General features: G+C 39.4%; 1 protein-coding gene across 1 annotated transcript in view; it reads right to left on the bottom strand.

The window, feature by feature from the left end:
* Window positions 1–5,405: 5,405 nt before the first annotated feature.
* Window positions 5,406–20,373, bottom strand: part of dus4l (dihydrouridine synthase 4-like (S. cerevisiae)) — a 15,656-nt gene continuing 688 nt past the window's right edge. Inside the window, exons 2-6 of the mRNA XM_048610588.1 lie at window positions 19,707–19,824; window positions 16,524–16,646; window positions 15,702–15,734; window positions 11,602–11,828; window positions 5,406–7,855 (exon numbers count right to left, since the gene is read on the bottom strand). Coding sequence (XP_048466545.1) covers window positions 7,608–7,855; window positions 11,602–11,828; window positions 15,702–15,734; window positions 16,524–16,646; window positions 19,707–19,824 — 749 coding nt within the window. The 3' untranslated portion in view covers window positions 5,406–7,607. The remainder of the gene's footprint in view (window positions 7,856–11,601; window positions 11,829–15,701; window positions 15,735–16,523; window positions 16,647–19,706; window positions 19,825–20,373) is intronic.

The following is a 20,373-nucleotide window of genomic DNA, read 5'->3' as shown; positions in this document are numbered from 1 at the left end:
TGGCCTGCTGTGTTCATCCAGCCCTGCACCTTGTTGTCTCTACTTTTCAGCTAATTTGATTCAATCCAATGATATCAAGAAACTTTTGGAGTCAATGGGTACTGCAAAAACTATGGACCCTGACAACATTCCAGTAATAGTACTGAAGACTTGCTACATTACTAAGAAAGCTGTTCCAGTGCAGTTAATTATCTGCCCAACAAAGTGAAAATTCACCCAGGTATGTCCTGTATAAAAAAGGGGACAAATCCAACCCAGTCACTTACCACCCCACCAGTCTATTCTTGTTAATCTGTAAGCTGATGGAAGGTGTCATCAAAAGTTAAGTTTTCCCCTTACTGATTAAGAACCTCTCTGTCTTAAATTCACTCAGACTCGGCTTCCACAGCCTTCTGCAGCAATGAGTTCCAAAGATTAACTACCTTCTCGCTGAAGACATTCCTCCTCATCTCAGTTCTAAAGGGTCATCCCTACACTCTGAGTCTGTGCCCTTGGGTCCCAGTCTCTCCGACTAGTGAAAACATCTTCTTCAGGTCCACTCTATCCAGGCCTCTCAGTATTTTGTAAGTTTCAATGAAAGCCTGCCCTCATCTTTCAAAACTCTGTTGAGTACGGACCCAGAAACCTTGACTGCCCCTCATAGGACAAGCCCTTCACCCCCAGGATCATTCTTGTAAATCTCCTATGGACTTCCTTCAACACCTACACATCCTTGCTTGGATATGAGGCCCAAAACTGCTCACAATATTCCAAGTGCGGTTTGACAGCAGCCATACAGATCCTCAGCAGTACATTTCTGCTTTTGCATTCTAGCCTTCTTGCAATGAATGCTAACATTGCATTTGCCTTCCAAAATGCCAACTGACCCTGCATGTTAACCTTCAGAGAATCATCATGGAAACTGGATCTTCAGGTCCCATTGTGCTTCACATTTCTGAAGCCTTTCCCTGTTTAGAAAATAGTCTATGTCTCTAACCAAAGTGCGTAACCTCACACTTTCCTACATTGCATTCCATCTGCCACTTCTTTGCCCACTCTCCTAGTGAAGTCCTTCTGCACCTCTCCCTGTTCAATGTTGTTATTATGCATCTCTGGAGCAAGTCGGGGTTGAACCTGAGCCTTCTGGCTCAGAGATAGGGACACTACCAATACATCACAAGAGCGCTTAGTTCCTCAGGCCCAACCACCTTCAGCTGCCTCAATGATCTTCTCTCCATCATCAGGTCAAAAGTGGGAATGTTTACTGATGATTACACAATGTTCAGCACGTGACTCCTCAGATACCGAAGCAGTCCATGTCCAAATGCAACAAGACCTGGACAATATCCAGTCTTGGCTGAAAAGTGGCAACTGGCATTCGTACCACACAACTGCCAGACAATCTAATTGCCGCCCTTTGACATTAAAGGATCTTGCCATAACTGCATCCTTCACTATCAACATCCTGGGAGTTACCATTGACCAGAAACTGAAGCAGACTTGCCACATAAATACAGTGGTTATAAGAGCAGGTTAGATGCTAGGAATATTGAAGTGAGCAACTCATCTCCTGACTCCACAAACCCACTATCCATACAGTTTAACTCAAGAATGTGATGAATACTCACGACTCGCCCACATGAATGGAACTGCAAGAATGTTCAAGAAGCTTGACACCATCCAGGACAAAGCAGCCTGCTTAATTGTTTGTGAATGGGGTGCCATTCAGTCACTCCAGTACTGACATGCAGAGGCGGTAGTGTGCACTATCTAGAAGACAGTACAGCAAGATGCACTGCAGAAATTCACTAAAGATTCTTTGACAGCAACTTCCATACCCATGACCAATACCATATAGAAGGACAAGAGCAGCAGATATGTGGGAACAACATCACTTACAAAAGTTCCCTTCCAAGTTACTTACCAGCCTGACTTGGAAATGTCTTGCATTTTCTTCAGTGTCACTGGGTCAAAATCCTGGAATTCCCTCCTTAAAATCAATGTGCTTTTGCCCAGTGTGAAAAATTGCAGTGGTTCATGAAGGTAAGTAATTCTGGCCTATCCAGCGATGTCCAAATTCCATGAGTAAATTTAAAAAAAAATGCAGTCCATCAGGTGTACATGCAACCATGGTGTTGTTAAGTATAGAGCATCATTTGTTTGTGTTATTGATAAGTAACACATTAACTTGTGTGGATTTAGTTTACTTGAAATTCCAGCACAGGTTTAACAGCTCAGACTACAACTGTGTGCAACCTCCTTCTAGCTTACTTCTGCTGGTTTGTACATAATAGCCATGATGTGGAGGTGCCGGTGTTGGACTGGGGTGGACAAGGTCAGAAGTCACACAACACCAGGTTATAGTCCAACTGGACTATAAATAAATTTGGACTATAACCTAGTATTGTGTGACTTCTGACCTGGACATAGCAGTTAGTCAGGTCATTACATCCTGATCCTTGTTTCATTACCACATCCAATTCTTGCAGGTGGCTGTCCCTGTTCTTCTAGATGGTGGAGACTGCATACTTGTAAGAGCTGTTGAGAAAGCTTCACTGAGTTGCTGCAGTACATTTTGTAGATGGTAGAATCAAGTGTTGCATTTTCCTGGATGTTGTCGAGCTATGTGAGAGCTGGCCTCACCCAGGCAAGCAGAGGGATTTCCGAGAAATATAATGGTGTGATCACTGGTACCCAACAACTACAGTCATGTTCCTCTGTGTGTATTACTCCAAGCAATGTAGGATTTTTTTTACTTTAATCTCCATGAACTTCAATGTTTCTACGATTCCTTAATTTCGCACTGGGTTAAATGCCACCTTGATGTCAAGGACAGTTAATCTCAGCTCACCTTACCTCACCTCAGGAATTTAGCTCTTAATATTGTTGTGAAATGCTATCAACAGAAGGAAGTAAGGAGTGCTAATTAATATAGATGTTTGTTACAGAAACTGAACTCATTAACAAATTAACATTTGTATTAAAATTTTATTACAAATTTCAAATGATGAAATATATAATTATGTCAATAATTTATTACAAGTTACAACATCTAAAGTATCGACAAAAATGTAACTGACAAGAATAGCCCCAAAACTTGTTACAGGTAATACAAGCTACTAAATTGTAGCAGTTTTAAGCACAATAATTTTCACATTATAGCATACAGTAGGTTAACCTCCATGGCTCTCTGGACCTGTATTTATAGTTCAATTGAATAATTACCAACTATCACAGCCAATCTCCTATTTTCTGCAATCCTCAAAGCAGTATTTACCACTATAACAAGTGCTCTGTTATTCTAAAGGAAGAAATCATTAATAATAGAAGACAACAATTTCAGGTTTGGATTCATAATTCAGACCTGTACGCTGTCTATTTTATTGTAAAATGCAGTTCTTTCCACATCGAGACAAGTGTCAATGTTTTCATTGGAGTATCAATGTTTAGTCAAGAACAGTGATATTCAAAAAAAAAGAACAAATGCAGATACTGGAGATCTGAAACAAAAACAGAAATTGCTGAAGAAACTCGGGAGGTCTGGCAGCATCTGTGGGCTGAAAGCAGAGTTAACATTGCGAGTCTGGCAACTCTTCACATATTCATAAAAATGTTTTTGTGCAGATTAATGCTGGGGAATGGTGCACCCTCCAATTCAGATAACCAGGGTTAGCATTATGTATCAGCAAGTCAGGCATAACAAATCAGGCACAGAGCAAAGCTCTCTCCCACCATTCCCCAACAATGTACCTCACAAGAGCACTCTCCATTGCATCAGTCTGATATTTTTTCTCATTTTCCACATCAACTATCCTTTGCCTGACTGGAGGCAGTGGCAATGTTACATTGCTTATGCCCAGTAGAAACTAGATTAAGACTAGTGAAGTTGATTTATTTTAATTTCTACAGCCACCTGACAGAGGAAAATTATCTTGTCAGTTTGAGTTGCTCGCTAGATTTGAAAAGGTAGTGTCTAACTTATGACACCACTGAGTTCCAACGACCATTGATTTTTTTTCTTTAGGTCATTCTAAACTTTGGGAAAAGGCAAGGGAAGTAGAAAAATATCACAATTTCATAAAACATAGTGAACAAAGTTAATGTGCCAACATGTAATAAAACAATTATAAATTATTTCACTCTTCTACTTCAGTAAAGTTCAGAAGTGTTTCATCCTAAAAATAAGTATTCATACAAAGTTGACTGAAATGGTGTTTTACTAAATTATCCATTGGATGACTAATGGAAATATTGGGCAAAACAGCAAGTACTGTAGATGCTGGAATCTGATATAAAAAGCACGAAATGCCAGAAATGCTCAGATGAGGCAGCATCTGTAGCCAGAGTCAACGTTTTAATCATCAACAGCACTAAATTTTTCAGGTCTTTGACTTTCTAAGAAACTTGGCAAAGTTGAGATATAACAGGTTCTAATTAAGTACAGAGTTCAGGGAAAGAAATTGGGGAGAAAGGAAGGTAAGAAAAGAAACAGAAGGAATGGTCTGTGATAAAGGTGGAAGACACGAATAATTAAATGACAAATGGAATGACAATGCACATTAAAGAAAATCGTAATGGGACAATTGAAGGAACCAAAGGCAGATCAATAAGACCTGTAAAAGGTACCTGCTATCTAATTAAAAATAAGCACAGCAATGGTTTAAAATTATTGAAGTCATAGTAAACTCACAAGGATGTAATGTGCTCAATTGAAATAGGAGGTGTTCTGATTTGGGATTAAATTGAGCTTCATCAGAACTTTTAAGGATACTTAGTACAGAGACGCTAGAGTGAGAGTGGGGAGGTGAATTAATATGCAGTTACTGGGCAATTGTTACTTCCTATTCAATATACAGAATATAGCATTTCTCTGCAATGTTAAAGCATGACATTACTTAGGTTAAAATTGCACAATTTGTTTTCAAGAAATTGTCTCATTGTTCCAATACTGCTGAGGTGAATAAAATTGGACCCGTAATTTTCATTTGTACATAACTGGAATTTTGTTTCAATAATGAACAGAACACAGTCTGAAGCTCTTACTGTGAAGCAATCACAAACATTTAAAGCTAGTAACCAAATTTTCCAATATATTTGCAAATAAAAAAACTGCCTGTGTATGTCTGTGTACATAATCAATGAAAATTCTGACCAATGGTTAATAGATTAAAAAAAATTACACGTAGAAGAAAATACTTCATTTAAAATTCTTTAGTTGAAATACTACATTCATTTTAAAAATAATGTTTATATTCACTCCCAGGATGTGGGCCAGGTTGCTGGGAGATGGGTTGAGAATCAATCACATTGCTGTGGGTCTGGGTCACATGTAGGCCAGACCAGCTAAGGATGGCAGATTTCCTTCCTTAAAGGGACATTAGTGAACCAGATGGGATTTTCCTGACAATCAACAACAGTTTCATGGTCATCACTAGACTTTGAATTCCAGATTTCCACGCAGAATTTGAACCCGGGTCCCTACGTTAATAGTTCAGTAATAATACCACTAAGTCTCCCTTAATTTAACATATTGTATTAAAATGTAAAAACAATTTAATTGTAATGCAATAACAAATCCAATCACCAACTACCAACATAATACAAACACTTCAAAAACTACTCTGCTCCTCAGCCTCTAACACTTTGAGAGCCTCAAAAGTACATGTGACACTGATAGTGTCAATACACAAAGGTTTGCTCATTTCTTTCTTCTGCAAAATATCTTAGGATTTTAATCTACGTTAAATGACCGTGTACTGACTGTTATTTTTTCATATACTAAATACAAATCTAAGGTAAGTTACCTTCTATCCTAATACAATATCATATGTGATGGAGTGTGACGCCTCCCTGGAATAATAGGGTATTTCTAGACATAAACATGGCAGTTAGTCCACTGCATTATATTCATGATGTGAAAAAGCTCAAGACCCTTTGGGAACAGATTTTATGCACAGAATTATCCCTATTCAGCATAATGAATTTCTATTCCATTGATCTCATGAATGGAGGTAGTTATTTTAGGTATTTAGTTCATCAGAATAGCAGCGTTTATGCTGATCAGAAATGCTGGGTCAGTGGGGTATTTTAGCAACTTTTAAATAGAAATCTTTTCAAAGTGTACAGTCTTAGCTCATTAGCTAATTTGAGGCTGAGGAGCAGAGTAGTTTTTGAACCAAGCAAGAAAAATTGTTCCCAACACCATAATATATAGTTACTCCACTTTCATGACTACACCTCCCCACCTCCACTATCAACAAGTACAATGTCTAAAATGGGCTCCAGAAGACCAAGAAAGTAATGGACATTTTAAATGTGTTGTGATTGTTAATTCTAGATAGTTAAATTATGACAACTTAGCTGCAAATGTAGAATCTTAAGTCCTTGTGGGGGTCTGAGTTGGCTCGCACTAAAAGATACAATTATTTTAAAACTCTGAATTTTTAGATAAGAGGCCGAATCATAGATTTTTTGGCTAAGTATAAGCTGCATTGACTTTTTTGGAGGGATTATCACATTGACATTTCTCATTGTATCTTATCAAATTCACCTCATTACTGATTCACCCTATCCTTGTGTGTGATTCTATCCCCATCTTAACATGTGCCATTCCCAGAAATAGCCATTCACCAGATATCCATCAACCCTTTTACCTGCACCATCTTGAATGGTTGTTGTGAACCCAAATAAGCACGGTCAATCTTGAGCTGCTGTGCACGGTTCCTGACATTTCCCCTGGACATGGCAGATGGGGGAAATTGGCATCCTGCTTGTGGCAGGGGACCTGGAGGTCTTGCTTTGGGGTGGTACACAAGTGGGACTCAGGTTCCAGTTCCTGAGCTGGGTGTCTGTCCCTAAGCGCACAGTGTTCTTGATACAGCATTACAATGATAGTTGCCACTGCATCCCGAGGTCCTCATGTCAGATGCTTAATGGGGTACATGCGGCCAGAACCCATAACGTTGATGTCAGTATCTGTCAATGGAGGTCTCTGCACAAGCAATGAGCAAAATCACCAGGTACCTGCTCAGATTTCTGATGTCAGTCTTGTTTGGGTGTTTGGTAAGATTGGAAGCTGAATATTAACGAAGCGAGTTGGTCATGAATAAGGTATTTAACAAGCTTATTTGACAACTTGTGTTGCATAGTGAGAAACCCATCATGCCACTTGTCAACAACATGAAAGATACAGCGAAGGGTTCTTGTGGTGCAGTGGAAGTGTCCCTATCTGTGAGCCTGGTGAGCTGAATTTATTTTTACATAATTAAAACTAATGGTAAAATACAAAATTTTATTTAATAAGCACCTGCGGATTTGTCATTAAAATAGCGTGAAAGACTGAAGTCCTCAAATCTACTTAAGAGACTGTTGATGTTAAAACTATTGAGAAGGTAAACAGCTACCTTACAACCCTAACTGATTCGAAATATATCTGTAATAACACATCTGGAGTTAGTAACTTCTTTGTTACCACAGGCATTCTAGGTACTAGGTCAAAAGGTCATCAAAACTTGTTTTCTGCTAAAGGTTTGTTTACCAGGTCCCAGCGAGTGATTTTCTTTCAAATCCTTTAAAATCTTTTAAAATGTGCGTCTTAGCAGACATTATATAAAAAAAATTATACGATCTCATAAACCATAATTGTCATAGAGATAATCAAGAACAGCTGACATACTTGATAACGCATTAAAGATTTTCTTCTCTTGCTTTGAAGTTATCCTTTCCAACATGTACATCAAATGGTGATGAAAACAAGTGTACGGTGTTCCATGTTCCAAAGCAATGTCAACCCAGTCCCGAACACACTGTAAAGGGGTTTCGTCATATCCGGCAAACATAGCAGGATTTGCTAAAAGGCCTCGTGCAGCCATTACACCTGAATACAGTAAACAAAGGGAAACAGTTTAAAGGCAGACAAACATGAAAGCGTGTGTGTATTTTTGAAAAAAACCTGACAAATTAACAATAGTCTCTTCAGTCATAACGGCTAGATAATATGATCCATGGACATTGCTAATTGCCAATTGTGCTGAGTGACCTGGACAGTGATTTCTCCTGGTCAGTTTTCCAACTTCTCACTCAAGCTTTTAGTGCGAGCCAACTCAGACCCCCACAAGGACTTAAGATTCTACATTTGCAGCTAAGTTGTCATAATTTAACTATCTAGAATTAACAATCACAACACATTTAAAATGTCCATTACTTTCTTGGTCTTCTGGAGCCCATTTTAGACATTGTACTTGTTGATAGTGGAGGTGGGGAGGTGTAGTCATGAAAGTGGAGTAACTATATATTATGGTGTTGGGAACAATTTTTTTATTGCTCAGCACCCTGGCAGCTGCACCATCTGCAGTGAAACTGCAACTATTCAAATTCAGATAAAAACTTAAACTCTGGATTTATAGAATCATAGAATCCCTACAGTGTGGAAACAGGCCATTCGGCCCATCGAGTCCACATCGACTCTCTGAAGAGAATCCCACCAAGACCCACCCCCAAACCCAATCTCTGTAACCTCATATTTCCCATAGCTAAGCCAGCCAGCCTGCACATCTTTGGACTTTGGTAGAAACCCACGCAGACACAGGGAGAATCTCTAAGGTTTTAGAGTAGATTTGTAGCCTGGGTTGTGGATGTTGTAGTTGGTTGGCTCACCGAGCTGGTTCGTTGTTCCGCAGACGTTTCATTACCCTGCTGGGTAACATCATCAGTGCAGCCTCCAATAAAGCACTGTTGTATTTTCCCACCTGGTATTTAAACTCTGGAGTCAGTTGAACTGGATTACCTCACTTCCGGTTTTCCTTCGCAGTGCAGTGTATACGGGGTCGAGCTCTCTGTGTTTGTTGATGGCCAACTGATGTTCTTGTACCCTTGTTATTAATTTCCTTCCTGGTTGTCTGATGTAGTGTTTGTCACAGTCTCTGCACGGAATCTTGTATATGACATTGGTCTTCTCCAGAGTGGGTAGCGGGTCTTTGATTCGGGTGAGCAGTTGTCGTAGGGTTGATGTGGGTTTGTGTGCTACTCAGATGCCCAGTGGCCGTAGGAGTCTTACTAAGATCACTTCTTACTTCTACGACCACTGGGCATCAGAGTAGCACACAAACCCACATCAACCCTACAACAACTGCTCACCCGAACCAAAGACCCACTACCCACACTGGAGAGGACCAATGTCATAAACAGGATTCCGTGCAGAGACTGTGACAAACAGGAAGGAAATTAACAATAAGGGTACATGAACATCAATTGGCTACAAAAAGACACGACCAATACTCACTGATCTGTATCCACATGGATGAGGAGAACTACCAATTTGATTGGGACAACACCAAGATCCTGGGACAAGCAAAGCAGAGACAAGCATGGGAATTCCTAGAAGCCTGGTACTCCACGAAGAAAGCCATCAACAAACACAGAACTCGACCCCATATATACTCCATTGCGAAGGAAAACCGGAAGTGAGGTAATCCAGCTCAACGGACTCCAGAGTTTAAATAACAGGTGGGAAAACACAATGGCGCTTCATTGGAGACTGCACTGATGATATTACCCAGCAGGGTAATGAAACGTCTGCAGAACAAACCAGCTTGGTGAGCATACCAACCACAACAGGGAGAATGTGCATACTCCACACAGGCAGTCACCTGAGGGCAGAGTCAAACCCAGGTCCCTGGCGATTTGAGGCAGCAGTGCTAACTACTGAGCCACCATGCAACATTTTCAGCAAATCCTGCCATGAGAATAGGAAATCCAATAAAAGGTTCAGAATGGTAACTCTGGATGAGCCAAACTCATTCATGTTTGTTATTTGACCGTGCCAACCAACTGGATTGGAGTTACGCCAAGCTAGAGTGCAAAATCATGGGCAAACCATCATTTGACATTGAGACCTCTGTGAAACAATGCTCAAACCCTGCAAATATCATTAAGTCTGAGAAAAGTTAAAAGTGCTTTCTGAGGTCTTGAAAAGAGTTTTTGAATGCCTTCCTATTCTTCTGCCTATTTCCCTAGCTTGAAGCCACAAAAGCCATACAGATGCTCCAGGATTTCACACTGCAGCATGAAAACGTCAAAAACAAATTTGACTGCATAAGTGATGACATGGCAGACTGTATTGCACTCATCTGAAGATAGACCGGGTCTTTCAGATTTGATTCTTAACATTTTTAAGTCCTTTTAATGTCCAAGGTCAGGTTATCAAAAGTTGCTAACAGATTGCAAAGTTTTTTTTTTCTATTTTGCTGCAAAACGTGGCTTCATGTTTTTAAAGAGCACGTTGTAGGCAAATCAGTTACATATGGCTTCCTCAGCTATGCTCAAACTATGGTTATCCGAAATATGCAGACAGGATCCCTGCTGTTCAACTTCATGATTCTACGATACAAGACACACTGCAGAATCACACCAAGGATTCTTTGACAGCACCTTCCAATTCCAATAGCTCTTACCACCTAAAAAGATAAGGACAGCACATGCATGGCAGCACCATCATCTGCAAGTTTCCCTCCAAGCCACATATAATCCTGACTTGGAACCATATCACTATTCCTTCACAACCTCTGACCAAAAATTATTACATGAAGGAACTGAGTAACAACATAAGCCTTATTATATTGCCCTATCTTTATATTGTATTATAAAAAAATCAGTTCTGCATTTTGTGAATCTTCATTTAAAAAGAACATGCCTGAACAGAAATGTTTGAGTGAAAAATAAACTAACTTTCAAGCAAATGGCAAATGTTTGAGGAGGTGAATATATTGATAATTTTGTCAAAAACATGCTAAAACCTTTTGCATTTGGCTCAGTGAGTTCAGTTTTAAGCAGCAGTCATACATGGCCAGGAGAGTTTTGGTTCAGTTCCTTCTACTATATGGGAAATTAGCTAATCTCAGTTGAGCAGCATTAGGAACATCACATTTGCCTCAAAGTTACTGGTTTAACAAGAAGTGGTGGAGGTGGAGGAGTAGAACAAAGATTCCCATTCCTAACTGCTATTCAATGTACTTATTGGTTGCAAGTACAACATATGGGTGTTAATAGAAAACGTAATTGACTTTGCCTGAAAACACTGCTCCCATTACATAGTACTGCTGGATTTGCTGCTAGGGGTGACTTATACCTTTGGAGATACATTGCAGCAAGAAGTTTATGCTTTCATGAAATGACAGACGGAGTTAAAGAAAACTGAGAAAAAAAGTGACAAAACATAATTGCTTTTGGATAATGGCTAACATTTACTATAAATTGGGCAGAGAACATCAAAATTCAACTACCATTGCTGCTTTCAATGGAGCAGATTAAATATTTAAGAGGCATCAGTTCCAGTGCCAAGTATTTAATTTAAGATAGATAAATGTTGGAAAGCTCAGTGAACCTGGCAGCATAAAGTAACATAGCAAATGTTTTGCATGCAATGTGACTTTTCCTCAGAATTGCCCCCAAATTATTAAATATTAATTAATTTTAAATCGTTGTTGTATTTTTTCCAAAGATTTTTGAAAGAAATTATTAAATAGCCTGTAAATAGAAGTTGTTCTCTTTAAACAGAACTTATGAAATAATTATTAAATCTTAAAATTTTGGAGTTAGTATATTTTCTTCACCAAAGTTCCTTACCATCAACTCCTGTGAACTGACGCACGTAATCAATATCTTTATGACTCCTTATATCTCCATTTGCTATTACTGGTATATTTAAATTTTCCTTAATAATCTTGATTGTATCATAGTGCACAGGTTGATGTCGTTCCTCTATTGTTCTGCCATGGACAGTGACCCAAGAGATTCCAGTCGCTTCAACCTTTCGACAGAGATCTACTGTTCTTGCTAGATCTTTGTGTATTCTGCAATGAAGACAAATCATTGAATACTATAGATGAATTTAAACCTGGAATTAATTGAATCATGTATCAATCTTAGATTAAGTAATTTCAGAACAATATTTAAACAGTGGCAGTAAGACATATATGTGGGGTACTAATGCCTATTGAACAGATCACTGTCTTATTTGGTCATTGATGAATATCTATTTAGTACCAAAACCCCTCAAGTCCTGAAAGTCCAAGAAGAAGATCCATTTTACAGCCCTAAAGGAATCTGCCTAAGAGGAATTCCAAGTACAGCTCATGACCAATCTGGAAAATGTCCACACATCTAACAGTGGGATCAAATAAGGTAAGTTACAGTACATTCCTTGCCCAGACCATCGAGGTCGAGCATCAGCATTACCAGCAATTGTTCAAGGAAAATCATGTCGGAATATGTGACCTCTTAGATTAATATCGAGGAACCTTCATTGTTTGACAGAACAACCAACGGCTGCAAATCAAAAAGGCAGTGTTCTAATAGCTCGAAGGCAAATCCGTAAATCAAAGGAGAAGAGAAATCTTGAGATATCCGACACTGTATGATATCATGACATACAGGATTTTTTTAAGCCACCAGGACCATCTACAGACTAAGTTCAATTGACAAAATTCCATTCACTCACAAGATGGTGTTCTTCTTCTTTGATTACGATACGATCCACCAATGCTTGACAAAACAGTTTCAGCAACTGTGAATCCACTACGGCACCAGACACTTCATAGAGGTGAATCATTATTGATTGGAGAGTTGCAACAAGTAATCAAATTGATGATAAACAATAAAGCTTGTTGTCCTAATGTATTACACTTTTGGTTTTCAAAGCTGGCAGACTTTTTGTCACATCCAGTACTCATGTAATCATTTTACAGATTGAGAGAAAACCGAACTCTCTCCCTGTCACCCCACCCTCAACTTCAGATATGCATCAACAGAAATCATATATATGAAAGGAAATAAATCAAGATGTGGGAACTATTCAGGTATTTTCCTATTGTCCATCGTAGGCTAAATCCTGATATGCATATTCCTGAATCTCTACTTCTTGTGGCTGAGACAATCCTCCCAGGGATAGAGTGTGGACTTTTCTGGCAACAAAATCCAAGAACAATGTCAAAAACAAGACCAGGACTTCTTCACTGCATTCAGCAACTTGGCCAAAGCATTTGATCCAGCGAATCACAAGGCACTGTTGATTGTGTTTCAAAGATTTGGATCTCCAAGAAACTTCACAGTTATGCAATTGCTGCATGATGATATGGCTACAACTGTCCTGAATGGAAATCTGAAACAAATTACACCAAAATCTGGACAGGGGTCAAATAAGGTTGTGTCATAGTTCCCATACTGTTTGCAGTCTAGCCAACAGAGGCTATTCACCTCAAAAATCACCTCCGATTCCAGTATTCAATACTGTCTAGATGGAAAACTCTTTAATCTCAGTTGCCTCTGTATCAAAACTGACCACCATGGATATATATGGTGTAAAATTTGCAGGTAATCAAATTGCTATCACGCACTCAACACCAGTCTTGAAAGCTACTCTCAATCTCAATTCCGCATTAAGTACCTTTGCCTGTCCTTGAATGTTGCCTATCAAGACACATAAATCAATCCCCACCTGGTCAGTCAAACATTTCACCACCCATACAAGTTAAAGGAGAGGCTCTGGAACATACTGACTACTACCCACACCTAAGCAGCCACCTCTCTCAAAAAGCCACTATTAATGAGGATCAGCTGCAGATCACCTTTGCCAGCTCAGCTTTCTACAAACAATGGCAATCAGTGTATGACAGTGTTTCCGACGTCAACAAAAATCCCAATATACAAAGTAGTTGTCGTTTCCATACTGCTATATTTCAGCAAGACTCTTTCTAATCCTCTGGATTCAAATGGAAGACCATATATATACACAAAGGGAGGCAATGGCCTAGTGGTATGATCACTGGACCGTTAAACCAGAGACCCAGATAATGTTCTGGGGACCGGGGTTCAAATCCCGCCACGGCAGATGGAATTTGAATTCAGTAAATATCTGGAATTAAGAGTCTAATGATGACCATGAATCCATTGATGATTGTTGGAAAAACCCATCTGGTTCACTAACGTCCTTTCGGGAAGGAAACTGTCATCCTTATCTAGCCTACATGTGACTCCAGATCCACAACAATGTGGTTGACTCTGAACTTTAACTTTAACAATTAAGGATGGGCAATAAATGCTGCCTAGCCAGCGACGCCCTCATCCCGTGAATGAATAAAGAAGAAAAAAAAAATAAATACATGTCAGTATCTCTCTTGAGGCTGGTTCCTCAAGTCACCAGGCAAACCACCTGAGAAAACAACTTCAAATGCTGTGTCTGGATGGCCAAGAACTGTTACCCACAGCAAGTGCTGTTTTCTCAACTTCCAAATGGATAATTTTTCATGGACTAACAAAGAAAATGCTCAAAGATATCTTGAAACTCTCCTTTAAGTGTGGTAATGTTGACGGGAAGCAACTTGCTATCAACCTTCCAGGTAGATGGTCTTATGCCTCCAGGCCAGCAGCATTTGGTTCAAGTCTCAGCTCAGGACCTGATAGCCAGGGAAGGTGTGTCACAATGCAGCCAAATAAGTTGATTATCAATCTATTAATCCTCCACTATGTCTGTGGTAGACAGTAAGAGCAAGAGTCGTCAGCCATAACTACATGGTAGTTGCAGCGCAACAGTCCCCTGCATCAATAGGCTCTATGCGCATAGAATCATAGAATAATAAAGCTGTGCAACACAGAAACAGACCCCTTGGTCCAACTCGTCTATGCCGACCAGATATCCTAAATTAATCTAGTCCCATTTGCCAGCATTTGGCCTATATCCCTCTAAACACTTCCTATTCATATACCCATCCCAATGCCTTTTAATATTCTAATCGTACCAGCCTCCACCACTCCCTCTGGTTGTTCATTTCATACATGCACCACCCTCTGCATGAAAAGTTGCCCCTTAAATCTGTTCCCTCTCACCTTAAACCTGTGCCGTCTAGTTTTGGACTCCGCTACTCTGTGGAAAAGACCTTGGCTATTCACCCTATCTATACTCCTCATGATTTTATAAACTTCTTTAAGGTCACCCCTCAGCCTCCAATGCTCGAGGGAAAATGGTCCCAGTCTATTCAGCCTCTCCCTATAGCTCAACCCCTCGAAACCTGGCAACATCTTTGTAAATTTTTTCTGAATCCTTTCAAGTTTCACAACATCCTTCCTATAGCACGGAGACCAGAATTGCGCGTAGTATTCCAAAATTGGCCCAACCAATGACGTATACAGCCGCAGCACGACCTCCCAACTCCTGTACTCAATGCACTGACCAAGAAAGATAAGCATACCAAACATCTTCTTCACTTATCCTGTCTACTTATTTTCAAGGAACTATGAACCTGCACGCCAAGGTCTCTTTGTTCAGCAACACTCCCCAAGACCTTACCATTAAGCATTTAAGTCCTGTCCTGATTTGCCTTCCCAAAACACAGCACCTCACGTTTATCTAAATTAAACTCCATCTGCCACTCCTCGGCCCACCTGTCCATCTGATCAAGATGCTGTTGTACTCTGAGGTAGCCTTCTTGGCTGTCCCCTACACCACTAAATTTGGTGTCCCTTACCTCTTATGTTCACATCCAAATCGTTTATATAAGTGATATGTAGGTTCTGGCCTTGAGAAGGCATCATCTTTGTTCTGAGACATAGCAGTCATGCAAAATGGCAACAACTTGTTCATCAAGCTGTATCACACTTTGTGTCAGACAAGGCACAGCAGTGGCGGAGAAAGAAAGAAGAAGTAAAAGCTGCAGTGTGGATTCCAGTACCTTGTGGGATTCCTGCCTGAGATGTCCAAAGATCTGTGGGTAAAAAAATGGCCAAGTGACACGGAACTCATGGAAGAAACTAGTGGCCCTGACTGGATGTTGTCTACAAACTGAGGAAGAGCCATTTATGACAAGCAAAATGGGATTAGATACAAAATGAAGTTTCTCAGATTTTGAAGAAAATCTTTTGGCAATGCCGTTCATTTAGATTCATTGAGTTTTTGTAGTTTCTTGTTAATATTGCAGTGTCACAAGCACTGTCACACCAAGTCAAACACATTGTCAGACAATGGGTAAGATGAGAAGAAAAGTGCTTGTCTGATAAGACTTGCAGCTTTGAGTGACTGTTTTGCAAAGTTAAGAACAACTTGTATGAGTTAAATTGAGGAGGACAATTATGCTGGAAAGTGTATAACAAACAGAATGACATCTCCCCTGTTTCCGTGCTCTAGCTTACCATCACAGTAAAATAAGAGAGCTTTCAAACTGTTAAAATTTTGAATTTTTGTTCAAAGAACAATTAATGATGAGTGTGTAAAGCAAAGGAACTATGTTCTGCAACATTTATAAGAAAATTTATCTACTTTCTGACAAGTTCACACAAATTTATTTCGTATGTTAGGAAGATACCACTAAAACAATATTATGATAACTGTTTCATGTCTTATGCTGTGAAGAAGGGTTTCACTGTAAAAGATTTTACCTATTGTATTAATCCTAGCTGTATAAGAGCTGCCCCAGTTCAACATGAACATTTGTGTAAAATCATCATGTAATTATAAACCTAACGTACTCTTGCATTTTTATGACTAAAGTATTTACCTTATCTTAATTGAGACTGAAAAATTAGGATGTTCCACTTGATTCCTGACCTGACGCACCATGTCCTGAACCAATTCTGGTTTATTTATTAGGCAAGCACCATATCCTTCTGCTATTGCCCACCTGTTAGAAAATTTAAATGTACGTTATGCATACTGCAATATCAATGAAATACAAAATAGCTGAAAAGTTGATAGATATGTCTCACAAATTGTCTTTTCTTTAAATGCAACAGTAGATGGAATAGAATGAGGGAAAATGAGGTTATTCACTTTAGCAGGAAAAATAGAAGAGCTGAATACTATTTAAATGGCAACAGACTGCAGAAAGCTGCAGCACAGAGAGTTTTGGGGGTCCCAGTGCACTAGGCAATGGCCTATTGGTATTATCATTAGATCATTCATCCAGAGACCAGATAATGTTCTGGGGACCCAGGTCTGAATCCTGCCATGGCAGATGGTGGAATTTGAATTCATTGTAAATCTGGAATCAAGAGTCTAATGATAACTACAAAACTATTGTTGAATGTCAGAAAACTTCACTTTGTTCACTGTTGTCCTTACCTGGTCTAGCTTACAAGTGACTCCAGGCTCACAGCAATGTGTTGACATTTAACTGCCCTCTGGGCAATTACTGCTGACCTAACTAGTATTGTCCACATCCCGTGAATGAATTTTTAAAAACATCTCAACATGCTACCATCCAAGTTCAGTAGGTAATACAGAAGGCAAATGGAATGTTGGCCTTTATTTCAAAGGGCATGGAGTATAAAATAATCTTGCTAAAACTATACGAGACACTGGTCAAACCACAGATGGAATGTTGTGATCAAGATGTGGTCCCCTTATCCTAGCAAAGATATACTAACATTGAAGGCAGTTGAGAGAATGCTCACTAGGTTGGGGGTGGGGGGTGGATTTCTTAGGAGAGGTTGAGTAGGTGGACTTGTACAAGTTAGAGTTTAGGAGAATGAGAGGAGACCTAACTGAAACATAAGATTCTTAGGAGCTTTACAGGTTAGATGTAAAGAAGTTGTTTCCTCCTGTGGGAGAATCTAGGACCACAGGGCACAATCTCAGAGTAAGGAGTCACTAGTTAAGACTGATATAAGGAGAATTCTTTTTCTCTCAGAGGTGGTGAAGATGGAATTCTTTAGTACAGACGGCTGTCACTGCCACTTAAGTATATTCAAGGTTGAAATACACAGTTTTTACCTAATAAGGGAATCAAGGGCTATGGGGAAAAGGGAGGAAAGTCGGGTTGATGGTTATCAGATCAGCCATTATTTTATTGGATAGTGGAGTGGAGCTGGTGGGCTAAATGGCCTACTTCTGCTCCTATATATTATAACCATACATTAAAGCAAAGTAGTAGATTTCACACATTTGTAATATGAAGAACAGAAATAACATTTAAAAACAATAGGAAGCAAAGTGAAAAGGCAACACAAAACTAAAAACAGCAGTACCAATTCTTTTTCAGGGTTCTGAAGAACAGTCTTATTTGACTCAAAATGTTAAGTGTGTTTCTCTCTCTCCAGCGCTTTCCGTTTTTATTTTTCATAAAAGTAAGGATGTCATGCTGAAGCTATACAGGACATTGATGAGATAACATCTCAAATGCCTTGTGCAAGTTTAGTGTCCTTACTTAAGCATCTAAATGCTTGGGAGATGTTGAATGGAGGTTTGAGTGGAGATTGATACCTGGAATGAGGGTGTTGCTTTTTGAGGAAAGATTAGATAGCTGGGCTTGTTTTCACTGAAGTTTAGAAATAGCAAGGGATGATATGAATGAAGTTTATAAAATCTAGACTAGTCTTGATAAAGTGGACATGGAAAGGATGTTTACTCTTGTCAGTGAGTCAAGAGTAAGAGGACACAGTGTTGAAAGGAGTGGTTACTCTTTTAGGACAAAGGTGAAGGGAGTTTTTTCTGAGGGTTATGCAACTTTGTAACTCTCTGCCTTAGAAGGCATTGGAGGCAATGTCATTGAATATTTTTAAGGCAAATGTAGACTGGGTTCTTATCGGGTCGTGGATATTGGAGCTAATTGGGAATGTGGAATTCAGAACAGAATTGAATGGCCTACTTATGTTCTTAATTCATAAGAATGTTTAGCAAAAAAAAAACTGGTGGAACGTTGGCCTTTTTAACTAGAAGACAAGACAATAATGAATGATGAAGTCATGACTCAAGTGTACAAAGCTCTGGTTAGACCTGGTTAGAAGACTGAGAAGATCTGGGCACTACGTCTGGGGAGGATATTGGCTTTGTAGAGAGTGCAGTACCTCGTCTCTAAGGGTTCTATTACAGCCATATTTAGAAGGCTAAATGGTGATTTGATTAAAATTTCAACATATAAAAGGAAAACAAATAAGATGGGAAGAGAAAAATCATTTCTGCTTGTTGAAAAATCTAGCACTGGGTTAACTGTCTAAAAATTAGGGCCAAACGCTATAAAGTCAAAGAGGATTAAAAGTTTTAATTCTATTCCACAAGCAGCAGTAGATGCTCAATTAATTGCTCTTTTAAAATCTGAGATTGATGTAATTTTGTTCCTCAGTGGTTTAAGGGATATGTGGAAAAGTTGGGCAAATCGAGTCTAGTCATAGATCAGTCATGACGTCGCTGAATGTTGGAACACTGTCAGCTGTGGCTCAGTTGCTAGCACTTCATCAAGGTTCTGTTCAAGTCCCACGCCAAGATGTGAGCACAAAAAATCAAGTTTGACACTGCTGCGCAGTATGGAGTGAGCAATGCACTGTTGCAGATGCTGTCCTTTGGTTGAGGTATCAAACAAAGACGCTATCCACCCACACATAGGGCACGAAAACTCTTATGCAACTATTTGGAAGAAGAGCAGGGATCATTCCCAGGTTCCTGGCCAATATTTATATCTCAATAAACATCACATAAACGGAATTTTGGCTTGTGATAGTATACTGTTTGTGGTAGTTTGCTGAGCAGATTTCCTACATTGCAACAGTGACTATATTCCACAAGTACTTGATTGGCTGTAAAGCACAAAGGTGCTGGCCGTAAAAAGCACAGTGCAAATGCAAGTCTTTTTTTCTTTTTCAAATAGACCTGAGCTGAATTGCTAACATCTGTTACTATGATCCTGTAAATAACATAACTTTCAGCATTTACAGAAGCAAAATGATTATTCTTATGTTTATCCTACCTTTGTGGACAACCACAATTCAAGTCAACACCATCTGCAAACGGAGAAACTATACAAGCAGCATCAGCTAGATCCTGTGATCGATTAGCAGCAAACTGCACAACCAGAGGACGATCAACTGTCAAAATAAAAAGTGTGTGACATGTCATTGTAGAGTTTTCTTTAGACTATTTCTGTCATGTTTAACTTGTCTCTACCTCCTTTGGTTTGGCAGCTGACCTAGCAATCTTCTGTACTAAGAATGTAATTAAGTTGTGCTCCAAACTTGATAAACACTGAAGACTCTGTCTGGTGATTAGTTCAACCTGTAGTACCACGTTGGAATATCAACATTTTTAAGAGGAACTCCTTTAACAGAGCAGGTGTCCACATTAGAAGGGTATAGACTTGAGATCCACTCACAATAGAACAAGTCAGCAGAGATGGGATGTTAATTGAGACATAAATGTCAGTCAGCATACATACTAGATGAACTCCCTTGCTCTTCCGTAAATAGTGACGAAGGACAGTGACTGAATTTAGCTATCTCATCGAAGATGGGTTCGAATGCATATAAATTATAAATGGAAGGCCCCAAACGGAGCTAGTATTTGCATTATAAAGTACTGCAGATTGAGTGTGGCATGATAAGCATGTAGAAAATGTAGTTAATGGTGTGTGAAGTTGA

This window comes from Rhincodon typus, chromosome 22, assembly GCF_021869965.1.
Source record: "Rhincodon typus isolate 14 chromosome 22, sRhiTyp1.1, whole genome shotgun sequence".
NCBI classification, from domain to species: Eukaryota; Metazoa; Chordata; class Chondrichthyes; order Orectolobiformes; family Rhincodontidae; genus Rhincodon; species Rhincodon typus.
The sequence above is the reverse complement of the archived record's forward strand: the minus strand, read 5'-3'. Positions and strand labels throughout refer to the sequence as shown.